This window comes from Watersipora subatra, chromosome 2 (genome assembly GCF_963576615.1).
Source record: "Watersipora subatra chromosome 2, tzWatSuba1.1, whole genome shotgun sequence".
Classification (NCBI taxonomy): domain Eukaryota; kingdom Metazoa; phylum Bryozoa; class Gymnolaemata; order Cheilostomatida; family Watersiporidae; genus Watersipora; species Watersipora subatra.
Window position 1 is genome coordinate 62,415,868 of NC_088709.1, and position 25,417 is coordinate 62,441,284.

General features: G+C 33.3%; 1 protein-coding gene across 3 annotated transcripts; it reads right to left on the minus strand.

The window, feature by feature from the left end:
• Nucleotides 1-311: 311 nt before the first annotated feature.
• LOC137387109 (uncharacterized) lies at nucleotides 312-25,417 on the minus strand. 3 transcript variants are annotated; one of them, XM_068073410.1, is made up of 7 exons: nucleotides 25,401-25,417; nucleotides 7,602-7,802; nucleotides 6,319-6,451; nucleotides 4,130-4,186; nucleotides 2,790-2,930; nucleotides 2,200-2,443; nucleotides 312-672 (listed from the first exon to the last, which is right to left on the minus strand). In XM_068073410.1, the coding sequence occupies exons 2-7, from the start codon at nucleotides 7,769-7,771 to the stop codon at nucleotides 605-607; spliced, it is 813 nt and encodes a 270-aa protein (XP_067929511.1). In that variant the 5' UTR covers nucleotides 7,772-7,802; nucleotides 25,401-25,417; the 3' UTR covers nucleotides 312-604. The 3 variants fall into 3 exon arrangements, with proteins under 3 accessions (XP_067929511.1, XP_067929510.1, XP_067929512.1); XM_068073409.1 differs by lacking the exon at nucleotides 25,401-25,417 and adding an exon at nucleotides 19,618-19,660; XM_068073411.1 differs by lacking the exons at nucleotides 2,790-2,930; nucleotides 25,401-25,417 and adding an exon at nucleotides 19,618-19,660.

The following is a 25,417-nucleotide window of genomic DNA, read 5'->3' on the forward strand; positions in this document are numbered from 1 at the left end:
CCATCATGATGCGTACTAATGATGGAAAGGTATTTTGTTAAACTGAAGCTTCAAGTCAGAATGTACAGTGTATATGCATAACTTTCTTTCTAAAGTGGAAAACTAAAAGGGTACCTTAATGTTAAATGTTCACCCACAAACTAAAATTACTTTTGTTCATGCACAGTTTATTTATACCGCATTGGGTTTAGAGAATAAACCAGTCATTTTTTTTAATTAATTTTTGCTGGGAAACAACATATCTTTTGAAAAGTTGTCTGCCCTTGCAAAGTGAGAAGGCAACTCTGTGTAGATGAAAGTTTGTCTTTTCTTCATGGTTAAGTCTTAAATATTTATTGCAATTTAAACATCTGAGATTTTAATTATACAAAAATGTATCAACTGACACAGACAAACAATAAAATACAGTATAAAGACATAAACAAAACGCGCCAGTATTGAATAAGAATTGTTTAAGTGGTAACAAATGTATATCTACAAGTTGTGTATAGACTTTGATTTCTATTTTGAATATGATAGTGCACTTAACTAGGACTACTCATACACATGCTAGTTTGGAGAGTTTTCGACTTGAGTTCTGACACGTTGTCATCACGCTTTACTCTTAGGTCTCTGTACGCACAGGCTTGGCATCATCTGTAACCACCAACATCTGGTGCACTGGTGTTGGAGCTAGAAGAAACAATTTAACAAATTGAAGAGAGATTTCAACAAGCGAATATTCCTTTTTTGCTTGTTCTTATCAATGTCTTAAAAGGTTATTTGTGTCAAATTTTAAAATATTTTATCAAAAAGTACAAAAAATTCATATTTGCTTGTTGTCTTAATTATTGTGACTGCCTGGATGTTTTGGGACTAAAATTAACAAACTTGATCACAGTTAAAATGCTCATAAAACCAGTATTTTCCAAAAGTTACCTCACTGGTCACACTTCCTGTTTGTCCCTCTCATTATGACATCAGCTATTGCGTACAAGTTGCAAAGTTACACTTATATCTATTGACAGATATTCTAATTTTTATTTGAGTATAATTGTTAAAACAAAACTTCAAATATAGCTTATAATCTTATATAAATACAACTTTGAATATATAACTATTTATATAACTATTATAACTGTCTAAATAGGCCTCAAATATAACTTATAGTCTGAAATATATTGCTATAGATGTTTCAAATTGTTTACAGATAGGTTGGGTAGAATTTATCCCACTGTTCTCATCTAAACACTGTGTAAACATACTGGCATTGATACAGATGAGCCAGTATGTTTATCACCTATAAACAACATGATCGCCTACTGACACAATTTGTCGGGCAGTATGACTGCATCTTTTTTGTATACAGATGCATTTCTATAGATTCTTTAAAGTGTTTAACTATTATTAGACTATTATCATAAGTTAAGATTATAATTTGTTATATAATTTTCTCCTAAAGATTTGGTAAACATACAGATATTGAAACTAATATGCATATTAATCAAAAAGTATGTTTATCATTTATAAATGATATGCCTGGCTATTGGCACAATTTTTGGGAAACTATACGATGTGTTTTTTAAGCATTCCAATTGTGACAAGGTTTTGGGAATTTAATTTTAAAATTACTTTGGTTATCAGAAAATTTAAAACAGCAAAAAAGATTTTGATTTTATATAATGGAAAAATATCTATACCTTTAGATAGTCATACAAAAATTTACCATTTCAACTGAGTTATCTGCTCATGCATGAAAAACAACATGAAATATTTCCTTGAAACAAGATCCAAGAACTTACTTCAATAATGACTATTGCAAAACTTTCTATGAAAACCCTGTGAGTGACAGACTCAAAATAACAGTGTTGCATGGCCAGTAGTTAGTTGAACTATTGCATCATCGTTTACCAAGTTGCAAAAGGAGCCATAGCCTCATGCAAACATGGCAGCTGTGTCTAACTATATGAAATGTTCCATGCATGTCACAAAGAGTACAATTCCACAAACCAATAAATGCTGTTTTGTCAACACTTACAAAGTTATTCAAGTATTTTACACTCACATAGCATTCTAGAGGCAATTTCAATTTTTTTTATTTCAGAGATTTTCTTTAACCTTTTACAAGTGCTAATACTATTTTCAAACATTGCTGACACGCTGCTTTTGAGCTAACATTTCTGTAAAGTTCAATGGCACAGTATTCGCAAATGTAGTTACCTGTAAACGACTGGAAAATCATAAATTTCTGAAGACCATGCAAGTTGACTTGTGACTTTTGTGAGTCAAGCGGAGCCTTTGGGTCATCTTCACTTTGTTGTTGAGTTGAGAGATCAGGATATGCATACCATTCTTGACTAGTTAAGCAGGTGGAATGACAATAATTGCGACATATGAAGACTATCAGCCCAGCAACCGAGGTCAGCAGCAACAGAACGTTGAAAGTTGTTGAAATTGTCTTTATCTGCAATAATAAAGACTTTGCATATATTTTTAAAGATTACCTTACACAGACTTTTGTAGATTTTATCAGTGAGTATTGATTTTTTTTCATGCTAAAAACTGGCAAGCTTATAGGAAGTGGAGGAAGAACCACGGCTGCCTACATCTTTACAAGACCGGGTATTAAGAGGGAGATGATGGTAAATGTAGACTAGCCTATTGGCTTTTCAGCTGAGATGGTGATTGGAATACATTTTACTCAAATATAGACTAGGTTCTACTGACACATATTTTCTAATCTAAGGTAAAACTGACTTTACTGGCTTTCAGCAGCAGAATCTAATGTCAATCAAATACCGGACACTTACATTATGGTAGCCACAGGTGAAGTATGAATATCCACAGCTTGAAGAAACAGAAGTCTCACTAAGAACAGTTGAAACCATCTCAAGCAGGGACACAAACATCATTATTAGGAAGGTGAAACTGACAACAATAGTGGCAGAAATCTACAACAACACGAAACAACTCATAAAATAGGTTATAAACTTTTTTATGTAATTCAAAATGTAAACAAGAAAATTACGTTGAAAAAGGAAATTGTGGTAAAAACTTTGCAATTCTTAAATTTAACGATCTTACAATTTAGCAAGAGCTGAAAACTTGGTTTGTGACCCTTAAAGATGAGCTTGCACGAAGTGTTAGTAGATTTGCTCAGAAAGGATCAGTATTTTTTATCATTTTTGATTTGGATTGTTTTATTTGAGTTAATCTAATTGCCAGAATGTTTTAAAATTAAAATTGACAAAACTTGGTTTCGATTAAAGAGATGAGAAGAAAAGTATGAGAAATAATGGCACTAGTTTCCATTATTTCCATAGTTGATATTTGTCATCGCTTTCAAATTGCTGCATTACACATTTTCACTCTGGCTGTCTGTCTTTGCAACTATATACTTCATAATCGAGTTTACGCTTGATCTCAGCATTTTAACTGCAGTAAAGTTTGGTCGATTTGGACCTTAAAACATCCCGGCAGTCAGTTCACATCAAACGTGAAAAATAACCACAAACGATGATAAAAACAATACTTTCTGATCAAATCGACTGAATTTTTTTAGCAAATTCATTATAAAAAGGCAATAACTTAATGTAGGTTAAACTGTGATTTGCTTTTTATCTGGTTAACTTATAAGTCTTTGCAGCTGCATAACTTAACACAAATGGAAACTTTTTTTAATCACACTTTCAGTTGAAATAATGATAATAACCTTTTGATATGACCAAGCAAGAGAGTAGCTTTCAATTTAAATACTAAATAATATTCACTATAATAAGACCCACTTTCTGAAGCAAGAGTTTTTTATTTGGTAAAAAGGTTCCCATTTTACCAAACGATTGCCCATTGGGCAATCGGCTTTGGAGTAATCTTTGTCATTGAATATAGTGAATATTCAATAACAAACATTATTCAGTTCGATATCAAGAGATTTGCAACAAAATGATGTATGACAAATTTTTTAAAAGAACTCCGTTTAAAACCCAATTGTAAAAATATAAACAGGTATTTAGAAAATTATTGCTTGTTGCATTATTTAAAAACGGTTTCAATGTTTTGCTGGTCTGGCTAAATGTTTGCTCAATATTGCGTGAAGCTGTCGTCCATATTATACAGAAATTTCATACACCAGTCAGTAGTTATTACTTACCCAGGAGCCAGTATTACGCTTGACTGCACAAAGTCCAATTCCTCCAACAATGAGTAGCTGTAAATAAAGTTAACAGTAGCAAGGTTATGGAATCCATTAGAATTATAAAGTTTTGTTTTTCTTTTCAAAAAGCATCTTAGAATCGTAGCATATGTTACCAAAAACTCTCTACTGTGTACTTTAGTGGTTTCTTTGTTCCTCAAAGTGGGAGCTGACTAGGCGCTTATTATTTTAACCCTTTATTAGCGACAAACCTTCGCAAATAAAGATTAGCAATTTTAGTTGAGTTCTCTTCAGAAACTATTGCTATCTCCTAACCAATTGCAATTTTTTTCAAATCAATTTTTTCAAAACAAGGGAAAATGCAACTAGTCTATAGTTGCAGAGAAACTGAAAAAATAGAAAAGCATAATGACGCAGCTTCAATGCGTTAGCTGATATAAATTACTGCAACGATAACAGCTAGTGCCATCATTTTGCTCATGCTTTTCTTTGCAGCATTTTAACCGTGGTCGAGTTTTGTCAGTTATATTCTTGAAACATTTTGGCTGTCAGATCAACTAAAACATTAAAAACAATGGAAAATGATAGAAAAATACTGATACTTTCTGATGAAATATACTAAAATTTTGTGGAAGTGCATGTTTAAAGAGAGTAATTCGCTCTTGAATTTCACAGTTTGGCAAGAAGCCTAAAGTAGTCTGCCCACTGGTTTATCAATTCAAGCATTCACAAACCAATGTTAGTTATACATTTTCTTATAGCAAAAAACACGCACAATGTTTAGTAATCTTTGTTATTAACGGTATCCAATCCTACTATGAGCATTTCAACCGCAATTAAGTTTTGTCAATTTCAATTTTGAAACATCCTGGCAGTCGGATCAACTAAAACATCAAAAATAATTGCAAACGATAGAAAAATAGTTGTATTTTCAATGAACGATACTAAAACTTTGTGTCAGTTCAACTTTAACTGTTTGCTAAGACAAGCGCAATTGATAATGTTAAAAGAGGTTATATAAAGAAATGCCAAAAAAAGGCATATGCGGAAAAATGTCTGTGTAAAAAACTGATAGCATGTTTTTTACATTAAATTTTGTTAATTATCCAAACGGTTATTAAAAATTAAATTTTGTAGGCAGTCTTGAAGTTAATCCGTAGATATGAGGAATATTACTTAAAATAGAACAACTTGTTGGCTTTTGGATTAAAAGTGGCTTTCACTCGCATCAACAATTATTTGTTACTTCTTGCATAGTTTGTTGTAAACTTGCAGCTCGATTTATGTACCATATCAAGCTCACTGATTCTGATGGTAGTGAAAGTAATAGTTTTATAAGAGTAAGAAACGTGGTAGAGGATCGTAATAGCTTCATAGCAATAGTAGCTAATGGAAAAAACTAATATGTCCTTATGGTGTATTATAAAAGTTGGGCAAACTGCATAAGTCAAAAGCAATGAGCTAAAAACCATAAGTCAAAATGCATTGTCAAGAGTTATGAATTCGAAAAGCTTTAGTAGTCTCGTGGAGAGTAAACTGGACTGCAAATCTGCAGTTACTATCGTTTGTGAGTTCAATTCCGGCAGAATGCATAAATTTAATACTAAAATTATAACAACTATAGCCGGATATACCAAAAGACATACGCGTACACGAGCGTACATGAATGTATTCACGTGTACGCATGTACGCACGTCACATGGACACCAATTTTAAGAAATATACACAACACTCTGATTATGCACTGCATAAAAGCAGTGAAGGTATAACCAGCAAAATTCGTTTGAGTACCACCTTGTTATCTTTGCCCTAAACTTGTTCAGATCTATACATTTGCCTTGTCGCTCTATTGAAAGAGTCAAGTGTCTCATCAACATGTTCGTGTCTTTATATCTTTAGCTATAGCCACTCCCACAGGCTGCCTATCTAACTGTAGGCACTACTAATTGTCAAATTCCTACTCAGAAACAAGACTAACAGATTAACAGCTAACTTTGACAGACCTAAACCATCGGCAGCAATCCCTAAACCATCGGCAGCAATCCAAGTTAGTAACACTAATCTTTTTGTTGTCTCATTCACAGACTTTTTTGTAGAGTAAAACTAATACGGCGCCTTTGCAATGGTCACACTTCAAAGATTAATGTGAATCAAATGCTCGAATGTTGAGAATGATATTAACTTACGTAGGCTCCACTCCAGATACCATAGCCAATGGAGGAAAATTTTGAACCATAATATGTGCTTGCTTCTACAGATATGAGAATGATTCCAAACAGAATACAAAGTCCACCCATCACCATTTGAGCTAATGGCCATCTGTAACAAGCAGTTTTTTTAGTCAGCAGATTTACACAACTTCGTTTGTTCTTGCTTTTCTAAAACAATTTATGAGTAACAAATTCGTTGCATATTTTGCAAAAACTGTAATATCCCAAGCGACATTTAGAAATTTTTTTGAAAACTAACAACTCATTCACTAAAGGAAATGTTTATGAATTTGCTTTGACTACTTTCTTGTGAAACTTACTTCAATGAAATGTTTTACGCACATGCTCAACATTTCCATGAATTTAGTTTAGATTTGAATGAATGTGACTGAAAGTTCTGTTGAAAACATGCCACAAAATATGAGGTACTGTAACATTTGTTAGAGTCGCTATCTAAAAATTATGTGTTTAGTAGCAAAAATTATGAATGTGTATTATGAATTATTTTAGAAATCATATTAATCATTATCTTTCGCAAACATATTCCTTCCTAGCTTACTAAAACTTTGCTTATTATAAAAGTTTTAATATATTGGTAGAGTATACTTTCTTTATAATATTGACTTCATCATAAAAAATGGCTCCCTGAAAGATAAAAAATTTTGCAAAACAGCTGATTTTAGAATGTACACAAATTATCTTTCGTAGATTTTTACCGGTTGCTCAGCATAAAACGAAGCAAAATATCAAAGTCATTAATCTGATTGGTTCTCTTTTTATTCAACAAGTTAGTGAACTGTTTTATTCAAAATAATGATCACATCTACTATTTAACATCGTAACTGATCATATAGGCCACATTTCTATTTATTTACATTCAGCATAATTAACTGTTGCCTCTTGGCTATCAGTATGTATCAGCTATGAATAATTAGCTTTGTCAAGATTTAATTACGTACAAGACCTCACTATAATTTGTATATTCAAATATGTTTTAATATAATTAATCAAACATAGAGCATAAATTTTGTCTTCAAAGTCTTTTTATAGTGTAAAGCAGCTATTAAAAAACCTCTAGTTTAGATGCTCTCAGACATGCTTGTTCGAACAAATCTTTGGCTGGGTCATAAACCAATACACTGGAGTAATCCATATTCTACTAGTCTGCCGGAAATTTTGTAACGCTTCAGTATTCAACAATAGGCCAAATATGTGAAGTTGACACGCTATTCATGAATTATAACAAACAATACCCTTACCTTTTAAGCTGAGACAGGGCAGTTGGATGTAGCTTATAAATATCTTCTTGGCGGTTTTGAGTTACTATGGTAAAACCAGACTGTGTATCGAACTGTGACTGGGTTGGTTGCATTATTTGTTGTTGTTGGCCAACTACCTGTGAAGCCTGCTGTGTCTGTTGCTGCTGCATGCTGGAACTCAAATATTGTACATTTTTCAAGCTGTAAACAAACAGAATGGGTACCGTAACAGTAGTTTAGGAAATAATACCAGTATTTGGCGCAGGCTACTACTAAGAAACATCAAAGCCTATTGCACATCTAATGACCAATGCAATCTTGTTCTAAAGAGGCATGCTGACAAATGAAAAAGGTAATGCTGCAGTCTTTTAAAGTAAGTGGGAATGTTGTGCAGGGTATAATTACTATTACATTGCACTCACTTTTGCCTGGGCCCCAGGCCCCGTACTGATTATTGATTGACTGAGATTTATGTTAACCTTTAGTGTTAATTAATAAGTCAACACAGTGTAACTCAGTGTGTCTAACACAGTGTGACTCAATAAGACAAGAATCAAACTGTAACAAAAGTGAATGCAATTAATCAATTTTTCGTAGCATATTTACAGAAAGTTGTTTACTTTATTAGCCAACGCAAACCTGCATACAAATGTTGCATGCAAAGAGAGTGAAGAGGTAAAGGCTTTCACTTTGTGTCATATTAGAAATCAATGCAGGGGTTCAACTCCGCCATTAGAGAAAAATAAAATACCCTCTTACTACAACATAAGCCTATCGAATGTGGTTTGGTATGAGTTAGTTAAAATTATATTTGCTAAGTTACTATGAGTTAATTTGTTTAACTAATTATCATATGCAGCTTTACTTGCAATGTGTACCCAGTGTAAGAGAGTTATCAGCTCATGCCAGTTTTACTGATCAGAACCTTTCATTTCATGCTCCAGTCTATTTTTTCCTGATACAACCTCAAGGGTTATGAACCTGCTATATTTTCTTCGAGGCAAGACAGCGCATTCATATTATACAATTTGAAGGCCCGAGTTCAAATCAAGTTTGAAGGCGACTTTTCAGTGCCAAAACTTTATCGCTATAACCGGACAAACAAACAACAGAAAGATGACAAACAAATATTGAGATAAGTATGTAAAACAACAAACATAAATATATATGTATATATAATATACTAGAAATTCCCCTGTCATACAGCCCATGACCTGATAATGGAATAAGTGATGACGAAAAAAATAAATGGCAGTACTGGTTGTTGAAAAATTAGTTGTCAGCAGAAATTGGCAGAGTATAGTGTTAATGAAAGTTGTTTGAGATGACATAAAATAAATTTGAGGGAGCACGACTTCAAAAAGGTGCAAATAACAATTTAACAAATATAGAAAAGTTAGATAAGTTCAGCAATGAGCAATGAGTAACTGTTCTATATGTGTAAGAGAAGATAAAAATTCAACAGATGGACCTGGGTCCATATTGTTGGCTGCACTGAATTTATTAACAGTGTCAGGTCTAACTTGTTGGCATGTATGACATAGTTGTATTTAAGTATTGTATGTAATGAAATGTTTCTCATTACATCCAGTACATGTGAGCTGTGATGTGTTGTTGTCAAGTCTGCCTAGAAAGTTGTTAGCAGTTCTTGAAAATCAGGACAATGTAAAGATTGAAAATGAGGAATGTGATGAAGGGGGGCAGCATTGGGAGGAGTAATATTGTTTTGTGCAATATTTTCATGGTCAATGATGTCCATAAAATCATGATCATCATCTGGAAACAAAGGGGCTGCCAAGTCGATGTCATTTATATTGCCTACAACATCTACTAAAGAATTATCTGAATCAGATGAGTTGTTGTTATTAATTTGAGTAGCATGTTGTTGAACATTAGCATTTGATGTAGATGGTTGCTGTGAGGACCTATTTATCCTCCTATTTATCCTATTTATTCTCCTATTGCGCTGTAATAATTGAGAAACACGTGGATGGCCACTGCGTCGGCCACGGCGTGGTGTTCTGGGAAGTTGTATATCCATGGTAGTTGTCAAGTTGTTTTGAAATTAATTTCAAGAAGTCAATTATGCAAAACATAATGTTGTAAAAAAAATCACACCTAATCTACTACTATTTCAAAACTATGTTTTACGACAATAAATCACACCTAATCACACAAAAAATCAAACCTAATCTGCTACTATCTCAAGTCAATGTTTTACAGCAATAAAATAAATACTAGAAATTCCACTGTCATACAGCCCACGATCAAAGTAATAATGGAAAAAAGAAAGGGTACTGTTAGTTGTTGAAAAGTAGTTTGCAGCAGGAATTGACAGAGTATAATGTAAATGAGACTTAGACCTGTAGACTGTAAAGCTGTAGACCTAAACTACTGTACGTAATTTAAATAACAATAGCAATAATGAAATATGTTTATTATATCTCTGAAATGCAATATTAAAAGTAAAATATATTGTAATATACAGTTTGAAAGTTGGTTGTGTTGAATGTAGAACGGTTTTGACAGCGATATGTAACAGAAATAAATATTAATAAAATAAATATTTAACTATCGCAAACTTATGTTTTAAAATAATAAAATAAATATTAACTCAAGCTGTAGACCTAAACTACTGTACGTGATTTAACTACCAACAGCAATAATGAAATATGTTTATTAAATCTCTTATTATATTGAAATGCAATATTAAAAGTAAAACGGCAAGCCGCCGTGTAATATACAATTTGAAAGTTGGTTGTTGGTTAAAATAAATATTAATTCAAGCTGTAGACCTAAACTACTGTACGTAATTTAACTAACAACAGCAATAATAAAATATGTTTATTATATCTCTGAAATGCATTATTAAAAGTAAAATATGTTGTAATATACAGTTTGAAAGTTGGTTGTGTTGAATGTAGAAAGGTTTTGACAGCGATATGTAACAGAAATAAATATTAATAAAATAAATATTTAACTATCTCAAACTTATGTTTTACAATAATAAAATAAATATTAATTCAAGCAGTAGACCTAACCTACTGTACGTAATTTAAATAACAACAGCAATAATGAAATATTTTTATTAAATCTCTTATTATATTGAAATGCAATTTTAAAAGTAAAATGGCAAGCTGCCGTGTAATATACAATTTGAAAGTTGGTTGTTGGTTAAAATAAATATTAATTCAAGCTGTAGACCTAAACTACTGTACGTAATTTAACTAACAACAGCAATAATGAAATATGTTTATTATATCTCTAAAATGCAATATTAAAAGTAAAATATATTGTAATATACAGTTTGAAAGTTGGTTGTGTTGAATGCAGAACGCTTTTGACAACGATATGTACAGAAATAAATATTGATAAAATAAATATTTAACTATCTCAAACTTATGTTTTACAATAATAAAATAAATATTAATTCAAGCTGTAGACCTAACCTACTGTACGTAATTTAACTAACAACAACAATGCCAACAATAAAGAAATATGTTTATTATATCTCTGAAATGCAATATTAAAAGTTAAACGGCAAGCTGATGTGTAATATACAGTTTGAAAGTTGGTTGTGTTGTGAATGTAGAATGGTTTTGACAGCGATATGTAACAGAAAGCAAGCGTTGGCATTTACGCGTGTGGAAGTTTTATGCAAACTGGAGTGAAATAAAGAAATATTCTTGTCATAGGAGGGCGTTGTAGTAACGCCCTACCTTGTAGATAAGATGTAAGAAATCTGGCTGATGTTCTAGATAATTTGAAAAACCTTTGGTAATTGGACAAAAACGTAAGCTGATAAACTGTGTACCACATTTCCGTACCTGTAAATCGGTCTATGCCTCAAACAGTACACAAACCTTCTTGGCAATTAAACAATGCCATAGACTGGTGAAATGAGCACGTTTTTCTCGTGCTGAGTTGCGCACTGCTAAATAGTTCTACTATCTGTTCCACGGCTTTATTGGCGTTTCGTAGGTCGGTCGAAACTATTAATAAACCAAGCTGTTCAAGCGTTTTGTGGCGAATTTTGGCAGAATTAATCTGTCTATTTATGTATAATCCGATCAGATGGGTTAGTTTTAGGAATTTGTGGTAATCTTTCAAAGGCTTGGTAACATATTTAAATAGGTTCATATGCGTTTTGTATCATTATTATACTTAAACGACTTTACTGAAAAATAGTTAAATTTGTTGATAGGATTTCGTAACAAGGGTTTGGTGACGGCCGTTAACGGATAATTTTTTGGGAGTTGTGTGCACATGTGCATTTATCATAAATCTCCCAATCAATTGCTTTGCTCTTGTTTGGTCGTAGGATTAATTAAAGCTATAGGCCTAATCTACTGTAATGTATGTAATTTAACAACAACAATAAGGAAATATGTTTATTATAGCTCTGAAATGCAAAATTAGAAGTAAAATGGCAAGATGCTGTGTACTATACACAGTTTAAAAGTTGGTTGTGTTGAATGTAGAACGGTTTTGATAGCGATCTTCAACAGAAAGCAAGTATGAGCGTTCACGCATCTGGAAGTTTTCTGCAAACTACAGCAAAATAAAAAAAGGTTCTCATCATAAAGGGGCATTGTAGTTCGGCCCTAGCTTGTACATAAGTTGTAAAGAATTTTGGCTAACGTTTTAAATAATTTAATGAAACCTTCGGTGATTGGACAGAAAAAACATAGGCTGGTAAACTGTGTACCACAATTTTGTACCTGTAACTCGGTCTACGCCTCAAACGGTCTACGTTTATTACAGAAACCTTCGGATAAATTCGATTACAAGTAAACAATGCCATAGACTGGTAAAATGAGCACGGTTTTCTCGTGAAATGCTCACTGCTAAATAGTTCTACTATCTGTCGCACGGCTTTATTGGCGTATCGTAGGCTGGTCTTAACTTTTATTAAACCAAGCTTTTCAAGCGCTTTGTGGCGATTTTCGACCAAATTAATCTGTCTATTTGTGTATAATCCGATCAGATGGGTAAATTTTAAGATACTGTCGACAATTTAAAAAGACTTGGTAACATGTTTAAATAGGCTTATATGTGTTTTATATCGTTGTTATGCTTTAACGACTCTACAAAACGATGGTTAAATTTGTTGATGAGATTTCGAAACAAGGGTTTGCGACGCTGTTGATTAATAATTTTCGTAAGTTGTGTGCACATGCATTTATCATAAAAACTCTCAAACTTCGCTCCGCTTGTTTGGTCGTGGGAATCATGTATATCCATGTTTAATTATTGATTAGTTTAAATATTTGGAAACAATTGTGTTTCATCATGTTACTAAATAGCCACCACTAATGACTTCACAAACTTTAAATTACCAGACAGGTTGTACACTTGCTCAAGTTTCACAGATTTTGATCTTTTATATATGTGGTTCTAAAGTCTTTAGCCAAAAAGTTAGTTTTATTGGTTACTCTATCATTAACAGCAAAGGAGTTCAAATTAGACCACTGGTCTATTCGATATATTCCTGTTAGGTCAGTTGGTTCCAAGTAGGAGCCAATAAGCTGCAAGCGCGTCTAAAGCTCTTATATAACATGAGAAACATTCAAGTGGGTATTAAAACTTCCGATATGGACAATTTAATTGTTTATCAAATAACATTTACAATAATTTAGTTTGCAGTGCTCATATAGTATGTCAAGATTTAGTGGTTTGTTTTGAAACTTTTTTTCAGTCGAAGAATGGAGCCACATTATTTTTACGAAGACCATTGGTTTTACGTGTAAGAAGTGCTATATAGCAACATCAATTTAATCCTGAATTTCTGCATATCAGAAAATAATGCAAATTAAAAGTTTTTCATGACAACAGCAACTCTTAAAGGAAAGATAGTTTCTAATAACTTATTTAAATTGGTAAATGAGCCTTGAAACGTTATTAAAGTGGGTAACTACATTATTGGCATGTAATTTACCATGTATTTATAGTGTTGTATAATAAGTTTTAGTATGTATATTATACTTTAGTTTATTTACATAAATATATATTTTTGTAGGAATCTTTAATATAGTCATGCAACAAAATATTTCTGCAGGTTCATGTACATTTTCTGGCTTAATCATTGAGTTTAATATGGCACATATAACGACTTGTTTGTATGTAGGAACATAAATTGTATATATATTTATAATATATACATATATATATATATATATACGTATATATATATACGTATATATATATATATATATATATATATATACATGTACATGGGAAGTTCCTGGTAAGGTCAATGAAAATGACCGCGCTAAGATCCTCTGGGACTTCTACATCCGAACTGACAAGCATGTCCTAGCAAACCAACCAGATATAGTGGTGGTAGACAAGGAGAACAAGAGGGCTACTATAATAGATATAGCAGTACCCAATGACTACAATATAGCCAGCAAAGAAAAAGAAAAGGTAGAGAAATATCTCCCTCTTGGAGAAGAAATTGAAAAATGCTGGAATGTAAGAACAACTGTAATCCCAGTAGTCATTGGGGCACTGGGCGCAATAACACTGGCGCCTAAAATGTGGCTTGCCCAAATACCAACAACAATCAACTCAGGTGACTTGCAGAAAAGTGCGCTATTGGGAACAGCTAAGATCTTGAGGCGAGTGCTCAAAATCCCAGGTCTCTGGTAGGAGACCCGAGTTAGAGCAGAATTTACCACCCATACGAGGTATCCGGGGTGAGGAAACAATTTATATATATAATTATATATATATATATATTTTTACACAAACAAGAATCACCTTGCTATTTGGTGTTTAATTTAGCAATGCACTAGTGTCTTTGATTCAGCAACTGTGGGCTAATAGACCAATCTCGCAATGATGTTTCTAAATTAAAGACGTAAATTTATTTTCCGTGGTAGTCAGTAATTAACCTCTTATGGGAATATTAGCTAGTTCTATTGGCTGAATGCAGTCTCCATGTTAATTACTTAAAAAACTTTGGGCAATTATCTCACACTTAGTAAAAAATAAGGGTTAATCACGCTTCAATCATATGAGCCAGAACCATAATTCTATGTATACTTATGAAAATTTGACACCGATAAATCCTTGACCCAGTTTTATTCATTTAAGAACCTAGTCTATAGTATTTATGGTCTCTACAAAATCGATTCAAAATTAACTTCATCTTCCTGGTTTTCTGGTTTTTTTTCTTTTATTAGTGTCAAGGGAAAAATTTAAAATATTTAAATTTATTTATATATCTATTTACAGTAATAGTTTGATATTTAATTAATAATATGAAATGAATTTTTTTGTGTGTTTCCTCTGAGTGTAATAATATTATGGTTCTGTGGTTCTATATGTAATGGTTAGCCTCGGAACTTTGAGTTCAATTTCTCTCAAGACAAATTTTGACCGCAGACAAAGTGGCACTTCTGCCCCACAAAAATCAGACTGTTGCTATAAGGTCAAATTGAAATAACAACTCAATCAATAGAGATGGGCATTCCTATAGTTTTCCTTGCAACTTGTTTTGACAGTAACCGCTATTGCAATGATGAGCCCAAGTATCAAGTTCACAACAAGTAGTATGGATTTTGCAAGGCCTACTACTACTTGTAGGCAATTATTGTAAGAAACAACCAGAACGCATCAGTGGTTTGTTTTCAAGTTTCTGTTAACTCTATCTCCTTTAGAAAATCAAAAGTAACAGTAGTTCTGTCAATACTCACTAGATAAAGCAAAAATAACACTATGCTTGTATAATTGGCCCTATTACTTATGGCCTTTCTAGTTTCAATAATTACGTGTGGCTGTGAGGCGTGTAGTGACAAGGCATGTAGCGACGTGCAGTGACGGGTTTTTCTGCTGGCAGGGGGAGGGCTGAATAAACTTTTCTCTGGGCTTTACAATTTCCTAGCTTTCCAACTCTTTGGATAAAATGTGTCTGCTGAGTTTCGTTTTTGATATGTTGATCCTCTGCAGGCTGTTTGCTGCAGGCTCATTTGACTTATATTAGCCTCTCTCTATGTGCCCTCTTTTTGCTACTTGGCTTGCTGCCAAGTTGCTGTCTCTGGCTCGCTGCCAGATGCGCTCTGGTTTGCTGCCAGATCCTGTCTGCTTTGGCTTGCTGCCAGCTGCTTCTTTTATACTTATTTTCGGTTTAGTGTCAAATGTCATTAGATTCTTACAACATTTTCTTTATGTCTATTTCTAGTGTATTCGATGTCAGCCAGCGGTCCTTTCTAGTATTTGATATCCGCCGCCTTGACAGTTGACATCTTCTGGAATTCCATGACACGCAATATGCCGTGAATTAAACTAAGTTAATAATTTGTACAAGGCTTGTCTTCCATGTCAGCCAGCATTTTTTCTGACATTTAAAAGAAGCGAAAAGCAGCAATCACGCTAGGATTGGATTCACGGAGCTGGTAACGCTAAAACAAAGGCGTGATAAACTGCCAAGCTAGGAATGCATCAGCATTGGAAGCTCTGACAGGTCAGCGTGTCAGACTGTGGAGATAGGATAGCGCCCGTGTTGGTAGCTTTGCTACAACAGTGCGTTACATGTCAAAACAGTTTATAAGTAAATTGTTTGACAGGTAACGCCGGCATAGGAAACTTGGAAAAACTAAGAGAATCGGCAATCTCTCCCCACTGCTACAAACAGCGTAATAATTGATGTATTACCACCATGCTCCCATGTACAAGGCATAGTAGCCGTCTAACCATTACAGCTGATGAAGAGATATTAACAGGCTTGTCTATATATGATGTCACCACTACACGAAGAATATGTATAGCCATATGCCAATAAATTAGAGTGACAAGCAAGGACATACATACATCGAACCGCCGACCAGTCATAAATAAACCAAATATTTACAACACTTTGATAGATATAGCTTATAATATCATTTATTATAGATAGTATGACTTTGTAAAATCATAATATAACTATGCATGAATTTTAAAGGTTTTGAAAAAACAGATTTGGTGTAATAGAAAAGCATGAAATATGAATATCTATTTTTCTTTACGGAAGATAAATTATTATAATTGTCTCAGAATGAATATTATAGCAAAATCAATTTTATATGAATCAGCTGTTGACGGTTTTCAGGTTATGGCCAATCTTGTAGAAACTGTTGACTTAGTTTAATTCACAAGTGTATCACATCATCATGAAATCCCATAAGGTGTCAACTGTCAAGTCATCAGGGATTAAACTTTCAAACTTTCCAACCCTGACAGTAAACCTGCTAGCTAGGGCCGTATCCTCTTATACTGCAGCTACTGCCATAGCAGTACCTTTTTTTTAGGCTCAAAATTCCGGAATTCCCGCCGTTTTCGCTTGATTTTAACATTTTGGCTGGGGAAATGACCAAAATGTCGTTAATCGGTTGCGTGGGGAAACGGCATTTATATTGCTTTCGGTAGACGTTTATAAAGCTGCCGTCTCGTAACGTTAAACAAAAGATATGAATCCTAGTAAGTTTTAAATATCATCAAAAAGATGTTAGTCAATAAATTATGATAAGAAACGATTATCCGAAAGGCGTTGCTTTGTGCTAAACAAATCGCGCCTCCTTGGAAAAGAATAAAAGCTGGAAATACCGGTCAACATCGGCCAGCTTTCACAACGGTAAAATAAAATATTATTTGATCCTCCGATCGTAAGTGATTTTTGGTGTGATTAGAATAACAATAATTCAGATGATAGAAGTGATGAAAACTTTTTAAACTTTTATTATACAGGAAATATACAGAAAAAAACGACCGTTATGGTAGCTCGCACGGCAACGTTATAGCGTGGGACTCTACCTAAAGGAAATCTTCCAAGCATTTCAGGCAGAGACAATTGTACATGGTTGTATTTTTTGTAGTAGTAAATATGTAAATGAATGCTTATGCACAAAAAGTTGTGTTCATAGAAATAAATTTAAGTTTGAGCTATGCATGTAACATGCATAGCTCAAACTTAAATCTACTACTACTTGCTCAGTATTAATAGGCTATAGTATAAGTGCATTATTTTTATCATGGTGCTCTATTAATTTTACTTTTTAACTGTACAATATTATTTAACTAGAAATTCCACTGTCATACAGCCCACGACCAAAGTGATATTGGAAAAAAAGAAAGGGTACTGATGGTTGAGAAATGCAATATTAGCAGTCAAATGGCACTGCAGCGCAACAGGATAACTGCAATGGTAGCTGTAATGTACTGGGTGTGGGTGTTATTATATACAACAAACAGCAATAATGAAAGGAAAAGATGTTTATATTTTCCCCCTGCAATAGGAGAAATGCAATATTGGCCAATATTAAAAGTAAAATGCACTGATATTCTTAGAATAGTCAATATTATTAATATAGTAATAATAGAAAACCAATGCACAATTTTGTTTACATTTCAAAACGTCATAGCTAGCAATATCGAGAAGTTGCGGTATTTATATAGGTTTTTAGAAAATTTATTTAAAAAGTGTTTGGTCATGACAAACAGCAATAATGAAAGGAAAATATTATATGTTTATATCTCTCTCCCTGCAATAGAAAAAATGCAATGTTGGCCAATATTAGGAGTAAAATGCACTGATATTATTAGAATAACCAATATTGTTAATATAGTAATATAGCAATAATAAAAAAACTATGAGCGTTCATGTGTCTGGAAGATTTCTGCAAACTGCAGCAAAATGAAAGCTGTTATAAAAGTGTTATAAAGCTGTAGGCCTAATCTACTGTAATGTATGTAATTCAACACAATAAAGAAATATGTTTATTATTACTCTGAAATGCAAAATTAGAAGTAAAATGGCAAGATGCTGTGTACTATACACAGTTTTAAAGTTGGTTGCGTTGAATGTAGAATGGTTTTGATAAGCGATCTTTACCAGAAAGCGAGTATGAGCATTCACGCGTCTGAAACTGCAGCAAAATAAAAAAAGGTTCTCGTCATAAAGAGGCATTGTAGTTCGGCCATAGCTTGTACATAAGTTGTAAAGAATTTCGGCTAACGTTTTAAATAATGAAACCTTCGGTGATTGGTCAAAAAAACATAGGCTGATAAACTGTGTACCACAATTTCGTACCTGTAAATCGGTCTAAACCTCAAACGGTCTACGTTTATTACAGAAACCTTCGAATAAATTCGATTACAAGTAAACAATACCATAGACTGGTGAAATGAGCATGGTTTTCTCGTGAAATTCACACTGCTAAATAGTTCTACTATCTGTCGAACGGCCTTATTGGTGTTTCAATTTTCGATCTTAACTTTTATTAAACCAAGCTTTTCAAGCGTTTTGTGGCAATTTTCGTGCAAATTAATCTGTCTATTTGTGTATAATCCGATCAGATGGGTAAGTTTTAAGATAATACCGACGGTTTACAAAGACTTGATAACATATTTAAATAGGTTTAAATGTGTTTTGTATCATTATTATACTTTAACGACTTTCCAAAATGATGCTTAAATTTGTTGATGAAATTTCTAGACAAGGGTTCGTCTCATTGCTGATGAATAATTTTCGTAAGTTGTGTGCACATGCATTTATCATAAAAACTCCCACACTTCGCTCCACTCGTTTGGTCGTGGGGTTAAATTATTTCATAGGAGACTGCTTGTCTCCTACACTATTCAGCATTGTACCCGCTGATAATTCTACCTCATGCTAGCTGTGGCCAACCCCTTTAGCAGCTCTCATTCACATTATATTTTTAATAAGCGTGGTTAAAAACAATCTCAATAAACAGTTTTATATTTCGAAAACTGGATTATAATGTCAAATTTTATGTTAGAACATGTGCTCCATCAGGAGCCAAGTGTGCTAGATTAACACCATTTTTACTAGTTGTACTAAACATTTTTCAGGGGGAGAACCCCCGGACCCCCCTCCCCCCTCAACTGAAAGGGTGCTCGGTACCCCTCTTGGACTCTCCCCGCAGTACCATTTTCAAACAGGTGGATACCGCCTTGCTACTAGCTAATGACTGAATGTAGCTCTTCTACCAGATTGAAACGTATTCAAATCACTCACCTTACTTGTCCTCACTTGTGCTGTGCACTAACAAAAACAACCGATGCTACTATTACTACATTATCTACGTGGCCCAATCAGTACTTGAAACGTGATTGCTCTCTTGTTGATGAGTTCATATTACAGTCCCCTTAAAATTTGACTAGCAACAAAATTCACATTACAGTTATTTAATATCAAAAGATTCACCATGTCTTACCCTGCTGTGTTGCAGGTGCAAAATATGTGGAAATATGATTAAAAGCTCTTTAAAACTCAAAAACGAACAAAAAATCGCAGCCACACGAGACCGCCATAGTTTGGATTTCCTTTACAAAACGGCTCAAATGTGATGTAGTTGTTAAAGATGGTTTCTGTTTACACTTTCATGCAACCTTATTCGTCGAAATATTTTCACAAATATACTTCACGCATTCAATAAAACTATGTCTATTGATCTTACGCGTCTGTTTTATCGTCATCGTAATGCTGTCACTTTTAGCACTGATATCTTATAACTTACCGTAAAAATTCGTTTAATGTTTTAGCCTTTGCTTGAAGGAGTACATATCATTGTCTGATAATCATGACGAGCCTGTTGGTCACCTGTGATAATCGAAAAGTGCTGCAAAAATTATTTGCGAAGTATTGGGTCACATGATCAGATTACGACTTGCCACTTAGACCAGGCCGAAACAAAACTGTAAAGTAGCGAGCATCTATATTTGATACGGGGTCTTCGGTAAAACCCGAAGTGTTTATCATAAACTAATATTACGATAAGTTTTATATTGAGCTCTGTATTGGCCTTTCAATTCACGTGAGAACATACGTGACAAGACGATATCCAAATTTCGTGGCTACGTCATCGAAATAAAGAGATTCTAATCTACGCTAGCTCTAGCTTTTCGTTGTTGAGCTTTTAAGGGCTTGTAATCACATTTCCACATATTTGGCACCTACAACAAAGCAGAGTAAGACATGGTGAATCTTTTGATACCAAATAACTGTAATGTGAATTTTGTTGCAAGTCAACCTTTAATGATTCTCTGCTCAAATGACAAGAAATAAAATATTATAATTTGTTTCCAAAAGTTATGTTCTCTTTAATTGTAGCCCGTCGTTGTTGTGATACTAATGTCTGTATACGTAGTTTGCGAACTGTTTAAAATCAGTAAATGCATTTCGTTACCCGACTGAATCTACTGTATCTGGCAGTTACAGAAAAAAAATTTTTGCAAACCATTTCATAAAAAAATGAAAGTTTAAGTTAGCCAAGCGTATCTAGTGAAGTGTTTGGAAATTACTAGGTAAATCATTACCTTTTTTAAAGAGCTTTCAATTTCCTCGTACCTAAGTTTTTCACATAAGATAACTTCATTTCAAAGAGAAAGTTTTAAAATTATCCAAACTTTTTATCTCAACCTAGTGTAGAAATTGTGAACTCCTGCTCTATTACTATAATCCATGAGCATATTACAATGGAAAAAGTAACCGTTCTATTAGCGGATAGAAATGGCTACTTAACTGAAGGATAGACAACATAAGTGGTCAAATCATGACAATGCAGATGGTGATGATCATCAAGATTTATATTGTCATAAACTTTAGTTGAAGAATTTATCGTGAAGTTTGAAAGTTTTGACAAACGGCTAGAAATTGTTTGCAACAATGAAATGTGTATTATTTCTATTTATTATTTATTTTACTACTATTAACGAACTACTGGTCTTAACTGTTGAAAACTGACCCATAGGCAATCTAAATAAGCTAATAGTGTAAATATAGCAGGTTTGTAGATATTCTTAAACAGTCTCATTCTATGTGGTTAACTATTGCAGTTTCTGAGCCATTGTAGTCTGTCTTGACAAACTGTTGTTTTTGCAGAGTTGTCCCCCGGGGAGCGGGACAAGAAAAACAACAGCTTGTCACAAGATGCACCGCACCTGGTACATCAGCTGCACTGAAAGGGAGTTGTTCTCTTCCGTCTATGCGGCTTACCTGCGGTCATTTCATTGGTAATCATAACGGATTTAGTGCAAACAGTTATGTAAAAAAAATAAGATGACAATATTTAACCAGAGCCCAGTCGCTGCAATAAACTTTAGTAGAACTTAAGAACTTAGGCAACAACAGTAACTAAACATGTTGTTATTTGTGCGCTCAGTCAGTTTTATTTGTATTTTTGTATCAGTCAGTTTTATTTGTTCTTATTGATTTTATTTTAATTTATTTTATTTTTAAGTTCTACTAAAGTTTACCGCAGAGGCTGGTCTCTGGTTAAACGCATTTATCTTATTTTTTTCTACATAAATTTTTGTGTAAAATCCGTCATGATCTACATGAGCTACTACACTGTAAACATATAACAGGTTTTTAGATATTCTTAACTTATTATTATCATTTTACGTTGTTATCTTTCACGGTTTCTAAGCTACGGCAGACGAGCAAAATTGCAAAAATTTCACTTGGGTAATGTGAGAATCTGTGCAGAAATGCAAAGAATAACACCTCTAGGAGCAAAAATAACCACAATTCAATAATTTTTTACCACATAAAAGCCAAAAGTCTATGCTTATGATGTTATCAGCAACCAGGACAAAATTGTTTCTGTTGTTAAAGCCAATAGCTTAAGATACAAACTTATGTACCATGATCTAAGCATAGATAGACAAGATAGACACAAGATAGGCAAGCTACTTAGGCTATTTTGTGTACAGAAACTAAAATTAATCCAGGTCAGTCTGAGGTCATAAGGTTATTCAAGAGTTTACCTTAACTAAAGTATGTTTGTAAGCACACCCTTAGTCAACTTTTTGCCAATTTGTCAAAGTAATTCTAACACAAAGTAACTAACCAATCTTGCATGAACTGAATAGAATATGGTGAAACAAACAATACTTTATTATTAAAAATAAACTTGTAAACAGCTAGATAATACTAGATACAAATTAATGTGTATCCTTGACTGAGGTTCAGTTTTTATTTATCATTCACTAAAAACTCTATAGATGAGCAGTCTTGACACTATAACTCTTCAATAACCTTTCAGAGTATGATTTATTACTCTCCTACATAGCATAATGTTTTGGTTTTACCCTAATATGGTTCGAAGCGTTGTCATGGATAAGAAACTAGTCTGTGCACCTAAAGGTGCGGTGATTAGTATTCTTCTAATCATTATTACAAATAACATGCCTTGTCACTTATGAAATCATTTTCAAATACGGTGCAACCATAGTTATGTTTATAGGTGAGGACATCATATGGTCACCTAACCTTATACTTTATTATTGTTTCACTCAACTTCTCAAACAAAAATATACTTTTATCTTCGCAAGTTTTAGTGAAAAAAAAATTATTTGAAGTTTTCAGAAATATATTTTCGAGTAATCTATAAAATGACAATTTTTTAAACCAAGTTTATTGTTTCACTCTAGTACTGAAATGTTATACGCTTCTCAATTTCAAACAACCAACTCAAATAGCACCAAAGAGCACATTTTTATCTCCCGATTTGCCTCAATATGCTATATTATATGTTTTTAGCTTAGAAAACTGAAAGCGGCTACCTATTCATTACGCTACCGCACTGATTTTAAAAAAGCAACTTCATTTGAGCTTTGAATTTCCAAACCTCTGCCAAATTTATAGATTTTATATGTAAGTGATCCTAAAACTTTCAGCGAAAGAGTTATTTCCATTGGTTACTCTATTATTAATAGGAAAGAGTTTGCATGAGAGAGCTGTTCTATTCTTCTACATGTCTATTAGGACAGTAAGTAAGAGGCTATAAAATTACAAGCATGTCTCAAGCACTCATATCTCATGAGAAGCATCCAAGTGGACCATAAAGTAGGTGATATAGGTAATATAACTGTTTATCATGCGATGTTAAAAGTAGTTCAGTTTCTAGTGCTCATAAAGGATGGTATCATCGGGTGGTTTACTTTGAAACCTTTTTGCAGTCGAAGAATGGAGCCACATTATATTCACAAAAAACTAATGTTTTTTCTATGTAAAACATGTTTATTCAAGGTTCATTTGATGTGGAAAATCTTATTATGGAAAAATAAATGCACTTTGAGAATTTTCCATGACAAATGGCACATTTATAGCAAAACATATTTTGCTACTCATTATACTACTGCTATTGCTACTCGCTACTTATTTTGATACTTTACCCAAAATGCTAAACCACTCATAACCAGACCAATCGTATAATTGGAACTCACTTGCACCAAATTACTTCATCTATTGAAATTGAATTGAAATCTTATCTAAATTGTTAACTGTCACATCAGTGTGTAAGTTAATATCTATTTATGCAAGAGTAATTTTTTTCTTTTAGTCATACCACGGAGAGTTGGCAAAAGATTGTTGCATGTATATTTTCTGACCTAATGATTTGATTTGACATGAGACCTATCATAGATTACTTTATACCCACAAACTTCTGTGAATTGGCAAACTAGCAGACAAAAATTTATTTTTCTTCAAAAATGGATGTTCTACTTCTAGTGAAAAATTAAGGTTTGTTTTAGTACACTCAAGTGAAAGTCTTTGATTTATTTTTATATTCAAAATCTTTAGCCATATTTTAACAGACATATTAAGCGCTTTTTAATTGGGGTTTGATTTAAAATGAGCCCACTTTGGGTAATGAGAGCCAGTGACTCAATGACACAGTGCATAGTTACTTCTCGTAGTGTAAAACAGTAAAATCTAGCTTCAGTACTTTGGTAAGTTGATTGGTTGTAACTTAAGGCAAAAATTATACTGGAAGCATTTATCGCTTATTAAACAACAATATACGTGTAGCAGTGTCTTTAATTCTGCAACTACGTGACAATAGAGCAAACATGCAATGGTGCTTCCAACTTCAAGACGTACTTCTATCTTCTGCAATAGCTGGTTAATAACCTTCAACAGCTAGTAACTACTAGTTCTATTGGCAGAAGGCAACCTAAATGTTGATTATCTAAACTGTCACAGATTCTGAGTAATGTATATAGTATAAATGTAGTATAGTAAACAAAGTTATGATATGACAATAGCTATTGCGCAATACGCTGATGAATCATACAGTAGTAGCACTGTGGATTATTGTCGATAAATGTAGATGTACATGTTTTGATGAGTCATGATCATAAATTTAGAATATTGTTCTATTACTAGATTTTTGCTGAATGGATTTTCTGGAATTTTTGAGAATAATTGTAAGGAGGTATAAATAGCCTGACTGCAGCTAATACAGTTCAGTTCATAACAATTCAGTTTACAGTGTACATGTCTACAAGTCAGCAATAAACGATTCTTTTATACTCTCTCACAGCAATCTTCTACTATCCTGCATATTATTATATAGACACTATATTATTTACACATAGTTAGCCGCAATATTACACCCGGAGGTCTTAACTTTTAATCTTGTGCAGACATCAGGATACAATCACAACACCAGATATCTCGAACCTGTCACCCTGCATCACTACTTTGTGACATAAAAACTTTGCATATTTATTTCACACTTAGTAAAAATGATAGCTAATCATCCTCCAATCACGAGAGTTCTTAAATACATTGATTATTGCAGTTCTCTTACAAAGACTTGACACCTGTGAATCCTTCACTCAATTTTATTTGTTTAAAAACCTAGTCTATTGGATTTGATGTCCCTACAGAAACGATACAATAACAACTTTACCTTTTCTAGTTTTCTGCCTAAATTTTATGAACAGACCTAATAGCCAATGACAGAATGTGGCTCTTTTAACAAATTAAAATGAAATCAAACCACTCACCTTACTTAGTCTCACTC